The following is a 19,727-nucleotide window of genomic DNA, read 5'->3' as shown; positions in this document are numbered from 1 at the left end:
GTTGTCATCCCCTTCAGCTCCTTCAATCCTTCCCCTAACTCTTCCAGAGCGGTCCATGACTTCCATCCAGTGCTTGGTGTGAGTATCTGCATCTATGTCAGTAGAGCCCCTCAGAGGACAGCCATACTAGGCTCCTGCTTGCAAGCACAACATGGCACCAGTAATAGTGTCATGGTTTGGTGCCTGCCCATGGGATGGATCCTGTTGGGCCAGTCTCTGGCCTGCCATTCATTCAGTCTCTACTCCATTTTGTCCCTGTGTTTCTTTTTAGACAGGATCAATTTTGGGTTGGAAATTTTGAAGGTGGGCTAGTGTCCCTCCCCTGGGAGACCTGTCTAATTACTGGAGGTGGTCTCTTCAGGTTCCATATCCCCACTATTGGACATTTTGGCTAAGGTCACCTACACTGAGTCCTGAGAGCCCCTCCCATCCCAGGTCTCTGGGTTTCTCTAGAGGTTCCCCTCAGCCTCCACCCCTGGAAGCTGTGTTTCCATTCATGCTCCTGGCCATTTGGGCGTCTCTCCTGTCTTCCCTCATACCTGATCCTGGCCCCCTTTCCCCTCTCCTCTCCCACCTAGGTCCCTCCCTCCTACTGCCTCCCATGATTATTTTGTTCTTCCTTCTAAGTGGGATTGAAGCATCCTCACTAGGGCCTTCCTTCTTGTTTAATTTCTTAGGGTCTGTGGGGTTATATATCATGAGTATCCTCCGATGACTGTTTTATTTTCTCTTCTGAGTGAGATTCAAGCATCCTCCTCGGGCCTTTCTTGTTATTTGTCTTTGGGTCTATGGTTCATTTACACAAATGGAACACCACTATTCAGCTATTAAAAACAAGGACACCACGAAATTTGCAGGCCAATGGATGGAACTAAAAAATATCCTGAGTGAGGTAGTCCAGACCCAAAGGATATGCATGTATGCATGGTATGTACTCACTGATAAGTGGATATTAGCAAAAAAAAAAAAAAGAAAAAGAAAAAAAGAAAAAAGAAAGAAAGAAAGAAAAGAAATACGGGGTAAACATGCAAATTATTGTTTCATTGCAAAGATTTTATGTGGCTTTTGCTTTCTCTCGTGCATGTTGTCACAGTCTCTGTGACATATGTGAAGCTGCCCTGCTCTGTCTGAAAAGTCCTCTCCTTGTATTTATCTGCTTTTCTGGGACCTGCCATCTCTCAGCCTCCTCTTCTAAAGTGAACCCTGAGTCCTAGGGATGTGTGAGTCAGGTGCATTAGACTGGAGCATTCTAAAGGCTCTCTTACAAGGCCAGCTGTGGGCTTTCTGGGTTGATCACCATCCACAGCTTCTCTGGTGAGGGTTGGGAGTATGTGTGGGCTTTTTTTTTTTAATCTCATGAATTACAGTAACAAGTTCCAGTGAGGAGAAAACTCTCATTCACTGAGGCCCTGGTGTGCAGACCTGCTTAGAGAAGATGTGACTTGCTGTGGTCTCGTTGACGGTTCCTTACTTAATCATGTTTCTTGCTGTTGATCCTTAGGCAGGATTAGTCACAAGTTCTAGTCTTGCACTGCCCCGTGGTTAAGCTCTTTGTCACTGGCTGTCTTAGGGACCTGCTGAGCTGTCGTTAGTCTCAGGTCTCAGGTAAGAAGCTGAGTTTGGGCAGACGCTCCTTAGGAGACAGCATGGCTACTGAGAGAGGCCTAAAACCAAGCCTGTTTCTGACTTTGACGGACATCTCAAGTTCATAGACCAATCCAGGTGACTTCGCCAAGCTTATAAGCTGTGCTTTCTTCAAAGTGGAGAAAGGCAGAGAGGACTCTCAAGAACCCGTATCCCCATTGTTGGACATTTTGGCTAAGGTCCACCATGTTGAGTCCTGGGAGCCTCCTCCATCCCAGGTCTCTTGGACTTTCTAGAGATTCCCCCACCTCCCGCCTCCATCAGCTGCACATTTCCATTCAGTCTTTTGTCCCTCTGGGCTTCCCTCCTGTCCATCCCCATTCCTAATCCTGTCCCCTTTCCCCTCCCCTCTCCAGAAATTACCAGTAATTTGCCAAAAATTACTATTTTTGCTAAACCTATGGATTTGGTATGATTTAGTAAATCAACATTGGTATAGAAGGGTCATTAGAGAAATTCATACCTCTAGGGTCTCATGTCTACTCCACTATAAGGCATGGCCACTCAGGGAGCCGGGATGTGGGAAGTTGACCTCAGACAGGTGTTAGGCTGTAGGGAAGCCTCAGGACACCACTCTGGGGGTGGGGAAGCACAGTTGAGATATGGGTCAGCCAGAGCTGGTTTGGGAGGTCCCTGGGACTGCAAGGAGGCCAGGGCCATCTGGGCCTGGAAGGCAGGGAAAAGCTGAAAACGGAGTAGGGACCTGCAGGCGGGATCTAGCCCAGGGCCAGAGAAAGGGGGTTTCTGGCTGTCCCTGTGCAGAGGAGTCAAGGCCTTCTCCATGGCTCCCCATGGCGGATCACGATGAAAAGAGGCAGTCCATGGTTTTAAGACATTTATTGTCATGGTGGAAAGTGGATGTGTAAAACCACACCCTACTTCTCAGGATGGGCCTGAGATTAAATACCTTTTTCAGGGTAAAGTGTCTGGGAAGGAAAGCTTATTGGCTAACTTTAGGAACCTCATCATAATGGAGATCTCTCTTGAGCCTATGTGAAGACAAGTCAAGTCATCTATTTGAGACTTGGGATGTTGTCCTTACATGACTGATGGCCACAAATCTCTGGGGGACTGTAGCTAGTGACACGGGCCTGATACCCGGGAACAGGCGAAGCACCTATGGTCCCTTCAGGGTCTCTGGGGCTTCTAGCCTTAGCTCAACCAGGAACCAGGCTACCCTTCACGGTCCCACACATACCCAGATGTGGACACATAAAATGCACATGCTTTTCCATGTTTCCTGAGCTGGAGAAGATGGAGACCTTCAGGGCTCAGCTGTCCTAGAGCATTCTGGGCTCACAGAAAAGACAGACGGGTACCCGAAGTCTGGCTGTGCTACACGCAGCTGCTGAGACTTAGACCCAGCCATACAAGGATGAGGTGATGAGGCTGTGCATGTCCTACTGAGGTAGAACACGAGGGGAGGATGTCTCCAGCCTGCTCTAGGGAGGGGTAGATGCTGACTGTGAAGTTTAGGCCAGTGCTGTACTACCATGAGTAAGGCACACAGAAGGAACACAACCACTCAGGATGATAAACAAAGTTGAACTTGTTCTAGCTGAGTTGACTGCTCCTGTCTAAAAGCATCCTCTCTGGGAAAAAAAGAAATTCTGTGGGGACCTTAGGATTTCCCCAGACTAAGTTCATATGACCACAGATCCTTGAGAAAAGAAAGTCACATAAAAATGTTACACATGAGCTAGTCCAGATGATCTGGGCACAGGATAAACAACATGAGCACCATGAGCACCATGAGCACATCACCACCACCACCACCACTACCACCACCACCACCATCATCACCACCATCACCACCACCACCACCACCACCACCATCATCACTACCACCACCACCACCACCACCATCACCACCACCGCCACCACCATCATCACCATCACCACCACATAACCACCATCATCAACCATCACCACCAACATCACCATCACCACCATCAACACCACCACCACATCACCACTACAACCACCACCACCACCACTACCACCACCACCACCATCACCAAAACCATCACCATCACCACCACCACCAATCAAACACAAAATGACATTAAGATCGATGAGAGTTTAGTGTTCAGATTATCAGCACAGGTTGTAAAGTAATTCTGTATATAATTTATTAAAGAAAGTAAAGATAATATAAAAGTGATTTTTTTTAAAAAAAAATTGTACCTATGGGGTGTAACTTGCATGTACTTCATGAAAGACTTAAAACAAGAGAAGTAAACTTGGTAGACCAGAGAGAAGTTGGTTAACCTGTATTGTCTTAGAATTTCTGTTGCTGTGAAGAGACATCATGACCAGGGGAACTCTTATAATGGAAAAACATTTCACTAGGGCTGGCTTACAATTCAGAGGTTTAGTCCAATATCACCCTGGTGGAAAGCATGGTGGCATGCATGCATAGGTCATACTGGAGAGGAGATGACAGTTCTACATCTGGATCAGGTGACAGTGAGGAAGACAGTGAGACTCTCTTGAGCTTCTGAAACCTCAAAGCCCCCCCCCCGCCTGCCCCCTGTGACACACTTTCTCCAACAAGGCCCACACCTCCTAATAGTGCCACTCCTTATGAGCCAATGTAAGCCATTTTCATTCAAACTACCATAGTCTTTGAGGTAGGAAAACAGCCCAGTGGGGCAGGGTGACAGGCTAAGCTTCTGAAGAATAAGTGAGGATGTAGACAGGCAGTTGAGGGTGAGGGTGGCTCTCACACCCACTGCAGCCACCAGCCAGCTGCCAGCAGCCAGCAGATACACTGTGCAGCACACATCATGGCTGTGACAGTAACTGACTCTCTCACGTCCTCTTGACCTCTTTTGACAAAGAGCAACTAACCTCAAATGTGTTAAGAGGCCACTATAAAAGTCCATACTTTGGAAATTTTAAACTATACCTCTGGATAATTCCATGGTCAAAGAAGTAAAAAAGTTAAAAAAAAATACATGTGCACTTAAAAAAAACATATCTATGGTGTATCAAAATGTGTAGTAATGGATTAAAGTTTTTAGAGAGTAACTCATATCCTAAACGTCCATCAGAAAAGAAGAAATACTCATAACTAAGGTCACATATCTTTTGAAGGGTGCATGAAGCTGGAAGGGAAACAAACTGGGGGCACTAAGGGGAGTTAGAGGGAGGTGGTGGGGGATGGATATGATCAAAATACATATACATGCATAAAGGCGTGGAATTTTGAGAGAATATAAACTTTTTTAAGTTGGGGAGGAAGAAATGGACATGGAGGGGAGGAGTGCAGATAAATAAGATATGTCAAAACTAACGTGGAGAGAGTTAATAAAATAAAAAGAAAGTTTAAAAGTCCAATAAAATGTGCAGATCTCTGATAAGGTTGACAATTAAAAATAGGCTAAGGGACAAATCAGTGGTATAGAGATTTTAAAGGATTATAATCACAGATGTAGTGTTTTTAAAATTAGAATGCTGAAAGAACATTATATAGATGAATTTGAAGATAAGTACAATGGGAAATTTTCTAAGTAAACATAAATGACCAAAGTTGATGCTAGTAGGAAAAAGATATATGTATAGTCTTAATGCCAGAGATGAAGTTGGCTTGCAAGTGTGTTAGAATTTTCCACCACTATGAGAAAGTACTAAATAGAAGTAACATAAAGGAGAAAGGTTCACGTGGTGTCATGGTATGAGGGGCTTTAGCCTACAGTTGGCTGGCTCTGCTGCCTTCAGGCTGTGGTGAGGCATAGCTTCCTAGCAGGAGGACCCAATGGAACACAGAATCTCCCCTACAATGACCAGGAAGCGGACAAGGACAGAGGTGGCTGGGGCAAGAACTGGCCTTATTGCTGGTGTGTTCTCAGTGAGCTACTTCCTCTAGCCAGGTTCTGCTTCTAGCTTCCTCACTCCTCAAAAATACCATCAAGTTTTGAGTCCATGAGCAGTTCATACAGTGATTACCCAGAGCTGTCACAATCCACTCACTTCTCAGTGACCGAGCCACAGGCTGGAGGTCAAGCCTTTAGCACAGGCTCCTGGAGGAAGCTCTCTCTCTTTCTCTCTCTCCCACCTATAACAGGAAATTACAGACCTGCACTTACTGCCACATACATCCAGCCCTGGTATTAGGTCAGCTCTCACAAACTATAAAGTGTCTTGGTCACTTGTCTATCACTGTGACAAAGGTAACTTATGACGGCAGAGGGAAAAAAAAATCTTGATTCACAAGCAGGAAACTGAGGCATACAGGAAATAGTGTGAATCCTTAGAAACCCCCAAAGTTTGCCTCTCCACCAACAAGATCACACCTCCTAATCCTGTCCCAACAGTTCTACAAGCTAGGGACCAAGTACATGAACCTATGAGAGCCATTCTCACTCAAAGCATCACCAGTCTGTTACTCACATCACAGATACTGGAGGGAAGACCCCCACTTAGCCTGATAACCTGGACACCAACTGGAGACCCAGGTGGTACCAGACAGAAGAGCTGCAGCTGTGAACACAGTTGTAACCTTTATGTGCAAAATTGTAACTAACATAACTCATCCATCTGTTAGAATAATATAGATTCATCCTGGCCAGGCTAAGTGAGGTTTTTTTTGTTTGTTTGTTTTTGTTTTTTTTATTTTTGTTTTTTTTTTTAACCAGGAATTTAGTGTGAGGGCATTGGTTTATAAAACTCACTTACTTAATAAGTTAAAGGGGCAGAAACTGCTCACGTGACCATTTCTCCGCATTAAGAGAGTTCTTGATGGACTTTAACATCCATTCAAGATGGAACTCCTCAGAAAATCAGCAACAGGAGGAAGCCTCCCCAGAACAACTATCAAAGCATATAACAAGTGTTTATTTGGAGGTGACTGACATGGATAGACCAATGCCTCAGATTCTAGTTGAGATGGAAAGGGAGTCAGGTATTGTGGTGTACACCTGTAATTCTAGTGCTGGCAGATCTCTGTGAGTTCAAGGCCAGGCTACTCTACAGAATGAGTTCCAGGACTTATGAGGTTTGCACAGTGAGAGACTGTGTCTCAAAATTTAAAAAAAATCCAAGACCTATCCCTTTGAAAGACAGAAAGGGCATGCCCAAGGTCATTAGAGAGCCCTGACATTGAGACATCAAGGCATCTGAGTACCCGAGATGAAGTGTCCAGGCCAGTATTGTGCACATCAGATGCCCCACACCGTCTTAGGCTACCTAGGGAACACAACACCCACCTTTCCCATTACATCTCAGAGCTCTTCTAAGTAGTGTCAGAGCTTCCCATCACATTGGCCTGCCAAGGGGGACCCTGGACATCCTGCATCACGAGCAGAAAATCAGACTACACGTTCTTTAGTTGGTAGGGAGATGGTGGACAGGCTGCGCCTTCCTCTTTTGCTCGAGGAGAGAAGGTAGCCTGCTTTGCTTTGTGTGAGATTCTCATTGTGCAGCGCAATTGTTCTGTGCCAAATACTTTCCTGTCGGTAATGAGCTTCTTAGCTGTTAAGCATTTGGAGAATTAAAAAGCATGAAAAGAAAAGCTTAGGAAGAAGCGATTCCTAAGGAGAGTCCGTGGCGTGCATCTCATTCAGGGAACGATTCAGATTCCTTTTGTGAAATAGGACTATGAAGTCTGTGTGGCAAAGATGGGCAGATTTAAACAGGACGGGCTTACTCAGGAAGAAGAAGTAACCCCAGACTAATGGTCCCTGCTGTATTTTGCAGCTCTGTGTCACTTGCTAAGCCTCTGTTTCCAAGCCCAACCAGGTGACCCCCTGTGCTTTGCTGCCCATGTGCCTCACTCTGTTGGCTGATTCTGCCTGAATTTTCACACTTCCAACTCTGCCACCCAGTGTCAGTGCTCTTAGGCACCTTGAGATCAGAAGCAAAAATGGTGTTACTATTGCCAATATTTATTGAGCTGTCACTAAGCCTGGGGCACCATGGGCAGTGCATGAAACTTAGAGCCACCCAAAGACGTTTCTATTCCCAGGTGAGAGGGTCAGGAGCAGCCCTTGCAAAGCAATGTTATGCAGGTCTCCGGGTCTTACCTTCCTGAAAGAATTCAATTGAGAGGCTCAGAAGTTTAAGCAGAGATGTATTTAGCAAAGCAAAACACAGATCTCAAAAGAGAGATCGGAGTGGAAATTAACAGCCCAGAGGGTTCTGAGTCGTGGATTTTAAAAGACATTTTTTTTTCAATGAAAGTTTATGAGGTGGGTAGTGTAGCCAGAGCATGTCTCAAAATACAATGTATCAGATTTCCCTTTTAGGAGATTTCCCATAAGCCTGTGGCAGTGGCGGGAGATCAAAAAGCCCAATGCAAATCAGGCTTGGGATAACCTTTTGAGAATGCAGCCCTTTCATGAGTATATGGGGGTGGCAGTTAGGAAAGTGGCCTGGTGCTTTGCTATTTTTCTTTTCCTGATCTGGCCTGAGCCTAACTTCGGCTTCAGGGATGCTTAACCACACTGGGGCACCCTGATCCCTCTGGAGACATGTAGCTACTGTGAGGCTTGCAATAATGCCTCAGTCACCTCTCTAACTCCTCCCTACCTGGCATGGGTGGGTCTCATCCCTGCTGCTTCATCTGCAGGAGCTGCAGGAGCTGGAGAGGAAGCTGGAGGACCGGCTGGTGCAGCAGGAAGAGGCTGAGCAGCGGCGGGTCCTGGAGAGCGGGCAGCGGTGGACGGCTGATGGACCTGCACTGAGCGAGCCTGAGGAGATAGATCCCGAGAGGCAGGTCTCTGCCATCCTGCGGCAGGCTCTGAACAAGGGCCAGAAGCTACTGGAACAGTATCAGCAGAGGTAGGTGGGTGGCTCACAGCGAGTGGAGGAGGGGTCTTTGGGCTTCTCACCTTCCTGCCTTAGGTACCATTCCGGTGTTCTGCACAAGATGCTATTGTTGAAGTATGCCAACTTTCTTCCTTCTTGATACCTTCTATAATTCGTTTCTTTTTAAATATCACTGAGGCTTACTAACAGTTTTTTTTTAACTTTTTGAAAAGATTTTTAAATGTGTATATGTGTATGTCTTGCATGTATGGGCCCCAGCACACATGTGGAGGTCAGGGGACACTTTGAGGAGTTGGGTCTTTGCTTCTACCATGCGGGTCCTGGGGGGTTGAACTTGGGTCCTTTGGCTTGGTGGCAAGTGCTTTTACCTGCTCAGCTCTCATCTCAACAGGTCCTTTCAAATCCCCCGCACCCCCAGGATATGGTTTCAAAGCATAGCCTGGCTGTCCTAGGCTCACTCTGTAGACCAGCTGAACCTGCTGCCTCTGCTTCCTAAGAGCTGGGGTTAAAAGCTTGCACTACCATGCCTGGCTCCTCTTAAACTTCTCAAGAAATCATAAACTTACAGTTGCGAAGAGATTAGAGAGAGGTCCTACACGCTCCCACCCAGATTTCCCACCTGGTAGCGTCTTACACAGTCGTGGCCCAGCATCAGCGCCAGGAGGTAACTCTGGCATAGGAAGGGCTGTGACCCGATTTCACTGAGCTGCAGAATTTTCGACCTTTCCTCTGTAGAGCTACAAATTACACAGAGCCGAACCTTGTTCCTTCTTTGCTTTTTAATAATCAACATCAGACAATTAGCTTTTTTGCCTGTGGCATTCAGCGCTTCTGGAGAAAAGCCATTCCTTGCAGCTTTCTAACTCCCCACTGTGACTACGGTATCTGTGTGTAAAGTAGCAGATACAAACTGTATATGGCGCACATTGGCTGGGTTTTTACAAATACACAAATTAACTGGAGGAAACACTCCATTTGGTTTCTGGGTGAGCAGATTACAGTGATTCTGAATTTGTTTCCTGGGTAAACACGGCATTAAAGTGCCATTTCATTGAATGGAATTAACCAACGGAGGGGCTGAATGTCTGTCAGAGGGGGGTGAGTGCAGAAGTGTTGATTTGATCTAGGCTGGGGCTTTTTAATAGATCATCATCATCGTCATCATCACTATCACTATCATCATCATCATCACCACCACGCTCCCCTGCTCCCTGAAAGAATCTGCAGGAGAGAAGGGTTGGGTTTGAGTTGAACCTGCACAAGTGTTGGGTTGTGATAGCCAGTGAGAATGTGGGCCAGATCCACGGCCTCACCTTTGACACAGACTCTGGGGATACAGCAAACCTCTTGTAGCAGGATGCCAGCTGGCCTTGCCACCAGAGCAGGGCCGTCTGTGACCATCTGTGGATGATGACTTTGGCTCTGCTTTAGCCCAGTGCAAAATCAGGTATGGACCCCAGGTGCTGGCCTCCCTGGTTCTAAACTGGAGTAACAAGAGTGAGTTTTCAGAGCAGGGCCATGGAGCACCCGAGAGCCACAGAGCCGTCCTCATTCAGATTACTGGAGCTCTGCATCTCTGTCAGCCTCCTGCGTTCTGTAGTTCAGGCAAGGAGGGCAGGCTAGCTCCCGGGCCAGCTCTTCCTTGTTTCCCTCCTCACCGTGAGTCTCCGTCCTCCCGTCAGTTGCCTCTGGCCGGGCTGGACCTCTGGATTTTCTCTTCATTCCAGGGTGAGAGAGGAGCAGCAGAACAGTGCAGTGCTGGAAGATTCTCTGGAAAGCATGGAGACCGACACCATGGCCAGCCTCTGCAGCCAGGTGGGAGGGCCCGTCCACATCTGTGGACATTTCCCCTTTCTCAGAACCAGCGTCTTGCGGATGTCAGATGGTGGCGGTCCAGCCTTGGGTTCCTTATCAGCTCAGGTCCAGCAGATGTAACAAGGATGGCAGCTGTGCTATTGAGCCTCTTTGTCTCCCGGACAAGACAAAGTCCCCTTCCTGTCATCATGTCCTGTTTACAGGGAGGCCTGAGATGGTTGCCTCTGGCTGGTGTGTACCAGCATCTCTCTTGTTACAATGTAACGGCAGTTCTCATAACAACAACAGTCCTTTTTTGCCACAGCAGAACAGATGAGGTGCTGTCTTTATCTCCTCCTGTCCTCACTCAGCCCCCACATGAACTCTCTCCACAGGAAGATCAGTCAGACTCTCCATACCCCTGCCTGGCTTTGCTGGACATCAAATGTCTGCCACCCCCCTCTCCAGGCATTGCCCTGTAAAATCCCAGGGAAGGCAGGGAAGGGCTCTGATTGGCCAGGGGCACTAATTGGACTCATGGTAATCCCCTGTCTCACCTCCTGAGTGTTGGGATTAGAGTCACACGCCAGCACACTGGGCAAATCCCAGCTACTGTGTCCTTGACAAACCTTTTGCAACAGTAATGGTAGTCTCCAAGTACAGATAAGACTCTGAGACACCGGGGTTGGGGATTTAGCTCAGTGGCAGAGCGCTTGCCTAGGGGAGCGCAAGGCCCTGGGTTGGTCCCCAGCTCCGGAAAAAAAAAAAAAAAAAAAGACTCTGAGACACCAATAAAAATAAAGACACGGCCCAAGGGCTTAGCACGGGTTTCAGTGACTCTGTGCACACAGCACAGAGCTGGCACATTTTTAAGCTTGTTACTTTGAAACCATTTTGGCCTGTTAGGGTGTAGAACGTTACAACATCCACCTTTCTTTGTTTCTTGTTTCCTTGGCTTTGCCTAGCACCACATCAAATGTGGCGTACAGGTTTCTGTCGTGTTATTGCAGGAGATTCCTGTCACCACAACTAAGATGCAGAACTGTCCAACCCGGCAGAGACCTCCTTGTATGTCACTTTACAGCTGCTGCCACACTCAGCATCCTCAACCCCAGTACCAGGGGTCCATTCTCCATCTTTCTCTCATGTTCAGCTACAGCACTGCATATACGGGGCCACGCAGCCTCCACACGACAGAGTCCTTGAGTTCAGTCGCCTTTCTTTTTTGTTGCCAAGTGACCGCTCACGTGTCAGTGGAGCGGTGGCACCAGTCGTCCACCACTGTGGGGACACTCAGCTTTCCCCAGAGCTTGCTCTATCCCAAGGGCCTCCCAGAAGTGGAGCAGGGGATGGAGAAATATTCCTGACTGCGGCCATGCAGGCTGGGGCTCCTGGGCTGAGATTCTGGCTCTGTTCAAGTGAGCTAACTTGGAAGGGGTGGGTGAGCTGTTAGAGACACTGTGGGTGCCAAGGCTGCTGACCAAAGACATTTTGTTGACGGCCTTGTGAGTTCAGGACGTTTCCAGGCTGAGCCACTGAAATATTTATCACCCCAGGACCACGAAAACCTTGGGAACCTCATGAATTAGATATGGCTGCACAGCACGTCGAGAGGGAGCCAGACTTGTGTTCTTCCCTTTTTGTGTTCTCCCAGGGACTGAGGCTGGTGTCCTACCTCTCGAGGATGACAATGGTGCCGGGGAGCACTCTACTGAGACTCCTGAGCGTGGTGCTTCCTGCAGCTTCGCAGCCTCAGCTACTGGCCTTGCTGGATGCAGTCAGCGAGAAGCACTCAGACCACACAGCAGAGAATGAGAGTGGTGGTGAGCAGGCGCAGGCGGAGCAGAGCAAGAGGAGGTGAGCTTCCGGTGGGAGGGGTGGGGGGAAGGGGATTGGTGGGGGAGGGGGATGGGTGGGAGAGGGGAGGGGAGGGGGAGGGGAGGAGTGGGGTGGGTGCTGCCTTGAAAGTCAGGTTTGACCCTCCTAAGATCCTGAGGGAAAGGGTCTTGCACATGGACTTTCCCAGCTGGCTCTGCTGCTCGGAGCTCAAAGGCTTAGTAGACCTGAGTAGTTGGTCCAGTGCTTTAGACTTTTATTACAAACTTCCAGACTTCCGAACATACATTTCTCTAGGAATAGTCATCGGAATATTTAGCATACATGCCATTAAGAAAATATTAAAAGTGCATAGAGGAAAAAATAAAGTATTCGTGGTTTCCCTAATTTGAAAGAAAAGGTGACTGTTAGCATTTGGCTGTATTTCTTCCCTTGCAGCGTGCTGTATGCAAAGTTTTGTGACTGTGTGTATGCACGCGTGTGTTTATTGAGGTGTGTTTGCACATGTACTTGCATGTATGCATGTGGTTCTTGCCTATATTAATGTGAACAGGCTATTGTTCATCAATTTATAATGGGGTTATGGATTTATATGGGGTTATGGATTATAAACTGAAGGAGTCTTCAGTGGGCAGTGTGGCTAGCATACCTTGTGTGTCCAGTGTCTGGGCCCAGCCGCAGGGCTCACAGAAAGAGTGTCTTCTGTGGTTGATAGGAAACCTGCCCTTCCTAAAGCCTGCACCCTAAAGGTACCTGGAGAAGGCTGGAGGTCAAGTTTCAAATGACCATTTCTGCTGAGTGTCTGTTGCTGTCCCACCTTCACCGAGCGACTGTGAGTGAAGCCATCTTAGGTCAGGGTGGACAGGCTTTTGCCAGGCTTCAGTGAATATGCACACACACTGTCTGCTTTTCAGACCTTGTAGCAGAGCAAGTTTCCTTTGTCCTGCCCAGCTTCTTGGATCACTAGCTAGACTGCATTTCCTGCCGTTTTTATAAATTTAAACATGCCTCACACTGGAATTTTCCTAAACGTTAGCTTTGGTGACTTCACTCACAGTGTGCCATGGTGGGTGTGACTGCCTCCTGTTCTGGGACATGCAGTTGGGGCCCATCTCCCTCTCCTAACAGACCTACCTTCAAGGGCTTTACAGGTATGGTCCGGGTCTGAATTGAGTTAGGAAAAGCTCCTGGGAAGACAAGGCTGGGAGAGGGTTTTCAGAAAGTCTGAAAACCCCATATTTCATCCCCAGAATGGAAGGAAAGAAGCAACTCCTGCAGAGTTGTTCTTGGACCATAGTGTGTCCTTCTACCATAGCATGCATATAAACACAATGTGTATTCTTTTTTTTTTTCTTTCCGGAGCTGGGGACCGAACCCAGGGCCTTGCGCTCCCTAGGCAAGCACTCTACCGCTGAGCTAAATAAGGAAAAGCAGGAGGCATGGTGCAAGGCAGGTAGGGGAGCTCTCAGCAGTGACACTGGAGAATAGAGTGTATGGGAAGCAGACTACATAGTGAGTAAACAGACTGAACCTGTGGAAGACCCCGTGCAGAGCCCCAACCTCAACCAGGACCCTTAGGCAGCTAAGGTGGACAGCTAGGAAGCTGCTGACACGTCCTGAGTGTGCCTGAGCTGGTGTCCCGAGGAACATTACTTTTCCCGATCAGTCTCTTTGTAATCAATCACAAACATTGATTCAAAGGCTTAGGCTTGCAGAAGACAAACAGAGTAGGCTGTGGTGAGTCATTGAGGCCAGAGGCGGGACAGGGCAGGAATCTCAGTGGCTAGAAGAGCTGTATTAGTGCCCGTGGTTCTAGTGCAGTCATGTGAGTCAGATTTGGGTGAGCCCACGGGGTGGGTATGAGCATAGTAAGAAGCTGGGGATGGATAGAGCTGGATGACCGAGGATGACTGTGTGTTCTGAAGCCTGGGTACAGATGTGATCTGAAGGCTGGATGTGAACATGTCTGAAGGCCAAGCGTTAGGTGTTGGAGACAGGGTGTGGGTGTAACTGTGACTCTTGATTCTGTAGCTCTAGTCTCTACATATTCCATTCTCAGGCCAGCTAATCTCCAAGGCTGGGAAAAAATTGACAGGATGGGATGGGCTCTGGAAGACTGGGATGTTTGTTCTGAGATGAACATGAACCTTCCCTCTTTACCCTGACTCCCGGTCAGTCTCTGAGGGTGGAACCATGGCTCTCAGGACCCTGGGGCCTGGTCATCACATGAGTTTAGAGTCTTGGGCTTTAAGTACTAGAAGCTGACAGCTAAGAGAGAGAAGGTGTCCAGAGGGACATGCGGGATCCAGAAAAGATCCAATGTCCATTGTAGGAAGGGCAGCCATCAGAATGCCCTTTTCTGCCTGGAAGGTAATGGACTCCTGACAGTAACTATCCCCATGGCTAGCTGAGTAGCTTGGAGCCCAGAGACAGCCCTCTCTCAGTTCTGTGCTGTCCTGTGCTGGATTAAAGTCAAGGCCCACACACTTCACCCTCTGTTCCTCTTCTCAGCCCAAAGTTACAGGTGGCCTCCAACACTCTGTTTGGCCACCTTCCAAGCCACCATGTTTGCATTCCAATACCCACAGCACACCTCCACACTCTGAGTGTGTCCCCATGTGTCACTAGGACTCTGTGGAACATAAGAAAAGTTATACCTGCATTATTTGTGCACCCTGAGGCCAGGGGACACAGCAGTTAGCACATGCCCTTAGGGTACGACCACAGGACTCTTTGCACAGCTTGTCTCCAGCTGATAGATGTTGTCTGTTACAAACACCCTCCAGACAGGGATAACCTGTGGACTCAGCAAATCTCTCAGGGTTCTAGGTGGCATCCAGCAGCCACCTCAGGGATGGTATATGCCAGCCGGGGGATTTGAAAATCGGATTTGATTCTTCTTAAAACTGTAACCTCTTCCTTCTGCATCAGAAAACACCAGAGCTGGTGGAAAGCTTTGGACAGCAGGTTCAGAGCAGATCTGGTGAGTCAAGGACTGGAGAGGATGCTCTGGGCCCGCCGGAAGAAGGAGAGGTGAGGAGCTGGGGAAAGCCTACCTGGGGCATGGTCAAGCTGCCAGAGAGGGGACAGAGGTGGGAAGTTTTTTCCCAGAAGACATCATGCCTTTGTTCTTGGTCTAGGTTTAAAAGCTGAAGAGAAGCCTATAGCTCTCAGTGGGAGAGTGTTCTCCTAACATTTATTAGCATTTTAATTATTATATTTATTTTAGCTAATAGCAGGTTTTAATGAGATATAATTAGAAAAAAATAATTCTTTAGAGTTCTTCAGACTTTACTATTCCCAAAGCCCTTTAACTTCTTGTTACCCTGAGCCTTCCAGAAAGTGGAGATGATAAAACTAAAGTGTAGAGAGATCTGGTGCAGAGGCCCAAGACTGCAGCTGGGGTGGGGAGTGCTGGCCATGGGCTTAGGGCTGTCAAACTCACCCTCCTATAAGTCTGTGAGCTCACAGCCTTGCCTCCTCCTCTAGTGCCCGTCTCTTTTGGCTGTGATCTCTGCACACCTAGATCTCAGAGGGAAGGGAGAGGCAGGCCATTCCACATTGCCTTAGACCACAGAACAAGGGTCTCCTGTGGTTCCAAATAGAGGGGATTAGGAAACTGTCACATTAGGTGGAACATGGGCTTAAAAAGTGATATTTTCTGGCTGAGGTAGCCACTCAGTTGGTAAGGTACCTGCCATGCCTGCAGGAAGGCGTGAGCTCAGATTCCCCCTCTCCAGTAAATGCTGGCATGGTGGCAAAAACCTGTAATACCAATACTGAGGAGGCAGCGACAGGAGGATTGCTGGAGCTCAGAGACTAGCTAACCTAACCTTGGTTGAGCTCCACGTTCAATGAGGGACCCTATCTCAAGGTGACTGTGGACAACACCAGATGTCAACCTCTGCCCTCTACATGCATATACACATGTGTACACACCCAGAGCAACATGCAAGCATACCACACACACGCACACACAAAGTAACATCCTTTGGTCACGCACAAAGAAAGTAACATGGCTGACTTAAAAAGGATTGTTCTCTGTTTACTTGGAATGGGTGGCCGTCCTAGTCCTGCCCTCCTGGAGTGTCTCAGAGGTGAAGGTCCGGAGACCCCATGCCGTGGATAGTCTGCAGTGAAAAGCATGGAATCATTGATAATAGATCGGATATCAGAATACAGCACTCAAGAAATAAGAGCAGGATGTCAGGCAATGGAAGCCAACTCACGTCCATACCAGAAACAGCACTGGATAGGCTTAGTTGTAAGGTTTCTTCCTTGCACTCATGCTGTGCTGACGCTACAGAGTGGGTACCAGTCATGAGAGGCCTTGGTCCCAGTCTCCAACACAGAGCTGTACACCTCAGGGAGGGCCAGTGAGCCTCCCAGGTGGTCCTTATTGATAAGACTTTTCACTAAGCTGTTTGGAGCCACGGGGGACCCTGTGGCTCTAAGGTTACATGGGGCTCCCGGGGAACAGTTACAACAGCAATAGTAGCATCCAGGGTTCAAGGGACAAGACCTACCAGGAGTAGCAGGAGTTCCTAAGCCTGCCACATTCTGTCTCAGATGTAGTCTACCAACTTCTCACCATTGTCTGTAGCCTGCTTCCAGGGGGAAGTCTGTAGGGCAGGGTTTTTAAGCGTTTATCAGGCAGCTGTAGTGAAGCTGGAGGGGGACTCTGCTATTTCCATAGAGTAAATATTCCTAGGCAACAGCTAACACTGTACGTTGGGCTCACAAGACTTCTGAACCTTTCACACTACAAGCCAGTGAAGGTGACCAAGCAGCACACCCGACTGGGTTTTATCTGATGAAATTAGGCTGAAGTCACAACCAGTGACCAGAGGGGAGGGAAAAAAATGTAAATAGTACTTAGGTCTAGAGAGATGGCTCAGTAGTTAAAAGTGCTTCATGCTTGTGGTGGTTTGAATGAGAACGGCCCCCTAGGCTCATATATTTGAATGTTTAGTCACCAGGGAGTGGCACTGTTTGAAAGGATTAGAAGGAATAAGGGGTGTGGCCTTACTGGAAGAAATGTGTCACTGAGGGGTGGACTTTAAGATTTAAAAATCCCAAGCCGGGCCCAGTCCTTCTCTTTCTTCTTCTCTTGGCTTGAGGAGTTCCAGGTAGCTTTCAGGCACTGTTCTAGTTCCGCACAGGCCACCAAACTCCTGCCATGATGATAATGGACCATACTGATAATGGGGTTTGAAGCTGTAATCAAAGCCCCAGTTGAATGCTTTCTTTTATAAGGATTGTCTTGGCCATGGTGTCTCTTCACAGCAATGGAGCAGTGACTACAACATTGCTCTTGACAGGACCGGAAGTTGATTCCCAGAACCCACATTGGGCAGTTCACACCGGCCTGTAACTCCAGCTCCAGGGGATCCATTGCCATTTCCCAGCCTACATGGGCAGTACACAAACATGGCGTACACAGAAGCGCACAAATAAAAAAATAAGATAATGACACTTATTTGGGGTGTCAGGACCTAAAGCAGGGTTCTCCTGGGGAAATGTCAGAACACTGAGGCAAGTCAGAATGGCCCCAGAATGCAGACTCTGATCTTCTTTTTTTTCTCTGCAGCATATTGAAGAAGAGATATGTTCCTGTCCAGGAGAGGGTGGTGTTCCCTGGGAAAGGAAGCTGGCCGCACCTGTCCCTAGAGCCCATCGGAGAACTGGCGCCCATCCCCATCACAGGGCTAGACACTATGGACATATTAAACACAGGAGAAAAGATCTTTGTATTCAGAAGCCCAAAGGAGCCTGAGATCTCTTTGCGTGTTCCTCCCAGGAGGAAGAAGAATTTCCTGAATGCCAAGGCAGCCAGCAGAGCCTTGGGCTTGGACTGACCCAAGGGGAAGCACCAGGAAGTGTCTCAAGACAGGTGCATCATTCCTCTGGCCCACTGGGTTGGTCTGTCTGTCTGTATCATACAGCTTGCAGTATACACATGCTTGCAGCATTGACACAGAGCCATACAAATTGGCTCTCTCAGATCCAGTCTCTTGTGCCACAGGACACAAACATACCTTCCTTCTCTGTCCATATTACCAAAAGCTAGAGGGGTCCCACCTTACCCCACCTTCCTCACACAGCCTATTGCTGGGATGTGTCCCCACCCAGTTTATGTGAGGAATGTGCAGCTCTCTGTTCTTACAATGTGTGTTACATGCTCTGTTTTTTTTTTTTTTCATAAAGGGAACTTTAAAAATTGGTGTGTAATAGTGGGCCTCATTTTTGCTTTATGTGGGGCAGTTTGTGCTTGCTTTCACCAGTGCTTTGGTTCCCCGTGGTGGGCTCCTACAGAAAGACCCAGCCCTTCCTACAGAGGCTCAAATGTGCCAGCCCTTGAATTGCCAGTTCAAGGTAGGGGTATTTTTCTCATTTTGCAATGAGGATATTCAGGAGAAGTAGGGCCCCAAAGCTGATAAATAGTAGAACAAGGGCTCCTGGTCTGTGGTCCAAGCCTTGGTCCATTCTCTGGGTCTCGATCAATGAACATGTTCAGGGCTCCATCTCTGCAGGTATTGAGAAGCCATCTCCAGCCTTCATAGCTTACACAGACCTGTGCATCCTGATACTCTCATGCTCATGACAGTGGTCAGGCCTTTCATGTCTCTTTGGGGCAAGACGTTAATAAGAAGAGAATCCCATGACCACCAAGGGATGAACAGGTCACTGGTGAAGCTTCTGAACTGCAGCTGTGCCTCCTACCCAACCCCCATCGTCCACCCCCGCCAGGCTTCCTTTAAGGCTTAGCGCTGATATCCTGGCCACAGGGTTCCATCCTAAGGAGCCAGTCAGCCACTTCACTCCATCAGTAGAGACACAAGGGGAGCAGTTTGTATCCCAGAGGGGCTGATGTACCTCATGGATATCCAGTGCAAAAAGCATAGACAGAGGAAGAACGACTTTGCCCTTTGTGATATCGTGGTTCAAGAGTATTTGCGGTCTCCCTTGTATCTTTAGGCATCCCAGTGCTGTGGGCCACAGTGCATCTGGGAGCCTGCACCCAGTGATGTGGCATCTGCCCAGTGCTGGAGGGACTGGGAAAGGCTGAGGTACTTCCTTCCTTCTGTGAGGGCCAGAAGCACACCCCAAATCCCTGGCCCCACCACAGCTATTCAAACCAAATTCCAGGCTTCCTATAATCCCACCATCAATATTTCATTATGCACCTCCAAAATCAAAGGGTCCTGTTCGGCTTTTAAATCTTTAGCACAGTGCGCGTCAATGACTGACCTGGGGAAAACAAAATTTTACCAAGAAGAAATTTCAGTTCAAATGTTGAGCTTTAAATAGAACTTTACTAGACGTAATAAAGTATATATCAAATAGCTACTTGAAGTGATGCTTGAGAGGGGAGGGACTATGTGAATCTCTCTCTCTCTCTCTCTCTCTCTCTCTCTCTCTCTCTCTGTGTGTGTGTGTGTGTGTGTGTGTGTGTGTGTGTGTGTGTGTGTGTGTGTGTGTGTGATCACCTCCCAGAGCAGAAAACCCATGTGTGGATGATACACCATGATTATAAACACCAAGAGCATGGCATTTTCTAGATATAGGCCTGCTAATACTGTTGGTCAAAGCAGATAAACAAATGCAGCCCCGGGGCACCAGCTTAAGGACCAGGTATAGTCGCCAACACCAGGAAGCTCAGCCCCTTCCATACAGTTGTA

The 19,727-nt window shown here is 48.1% G+C and overlaps 1 protein-coding gene across 1 annotated transcript in view; it reads left to right on the top strand.

The window, feature by feature from the left end:
- Evc2 (EvC ciliary complex subunit 2) overlaps window positions 1–19,154 on the top strand; it is an 87,172-nt gene extending 68,018 nt beyond the window's left edge. The window contains exons 16-20 of the mRNA XM_032916954.1: window positions 8,216–8,427; window positions 10,143–10,230; window positions 11,864–12,066; window positions 14,977–15,078; window positions 17,636–19,154. Coding sequence (XP_032772845.1) covers window positions 8,216–8,427; window positions 10,143–10,230; window positions 11,864–12,066; window positions 14,977–15,078; window positions 17,636–17,903 — 873 coding nt within the window. The 3' untranslated portion in view covers window positions 17,904–19,154. The remainder of the gene's footprint in view (window positions 1–8,215; window positions 8,428–10,142; window positions 10,231–11,863; window positions 12,067–14,976; window positions 15,079–17,635) is intronic.
- Window positions 19,155–19,727: the final 573 nt, after the last annotated feature.

The sequence above is a fragment of the Rattus rattus genome, chromosome 11 (assembly GCF_011064425.1).
Source record: "Rattus rattus isolate New Zealand chromosome 11, Rrattus_CSIRO_v1, whole genome shotgun sequence".
NCBI classification, from domain to species: domain Eukaryota; kingdom Metazoa; phylum Chordata; class Mammalia; order Rodentia; family Muridae; genus Rattus; species Rattus rattus.
Note: the sequence above shows the minus strand (reverse complement) of the source record. Positions and strands in the feature narration are given on the sequence as shown.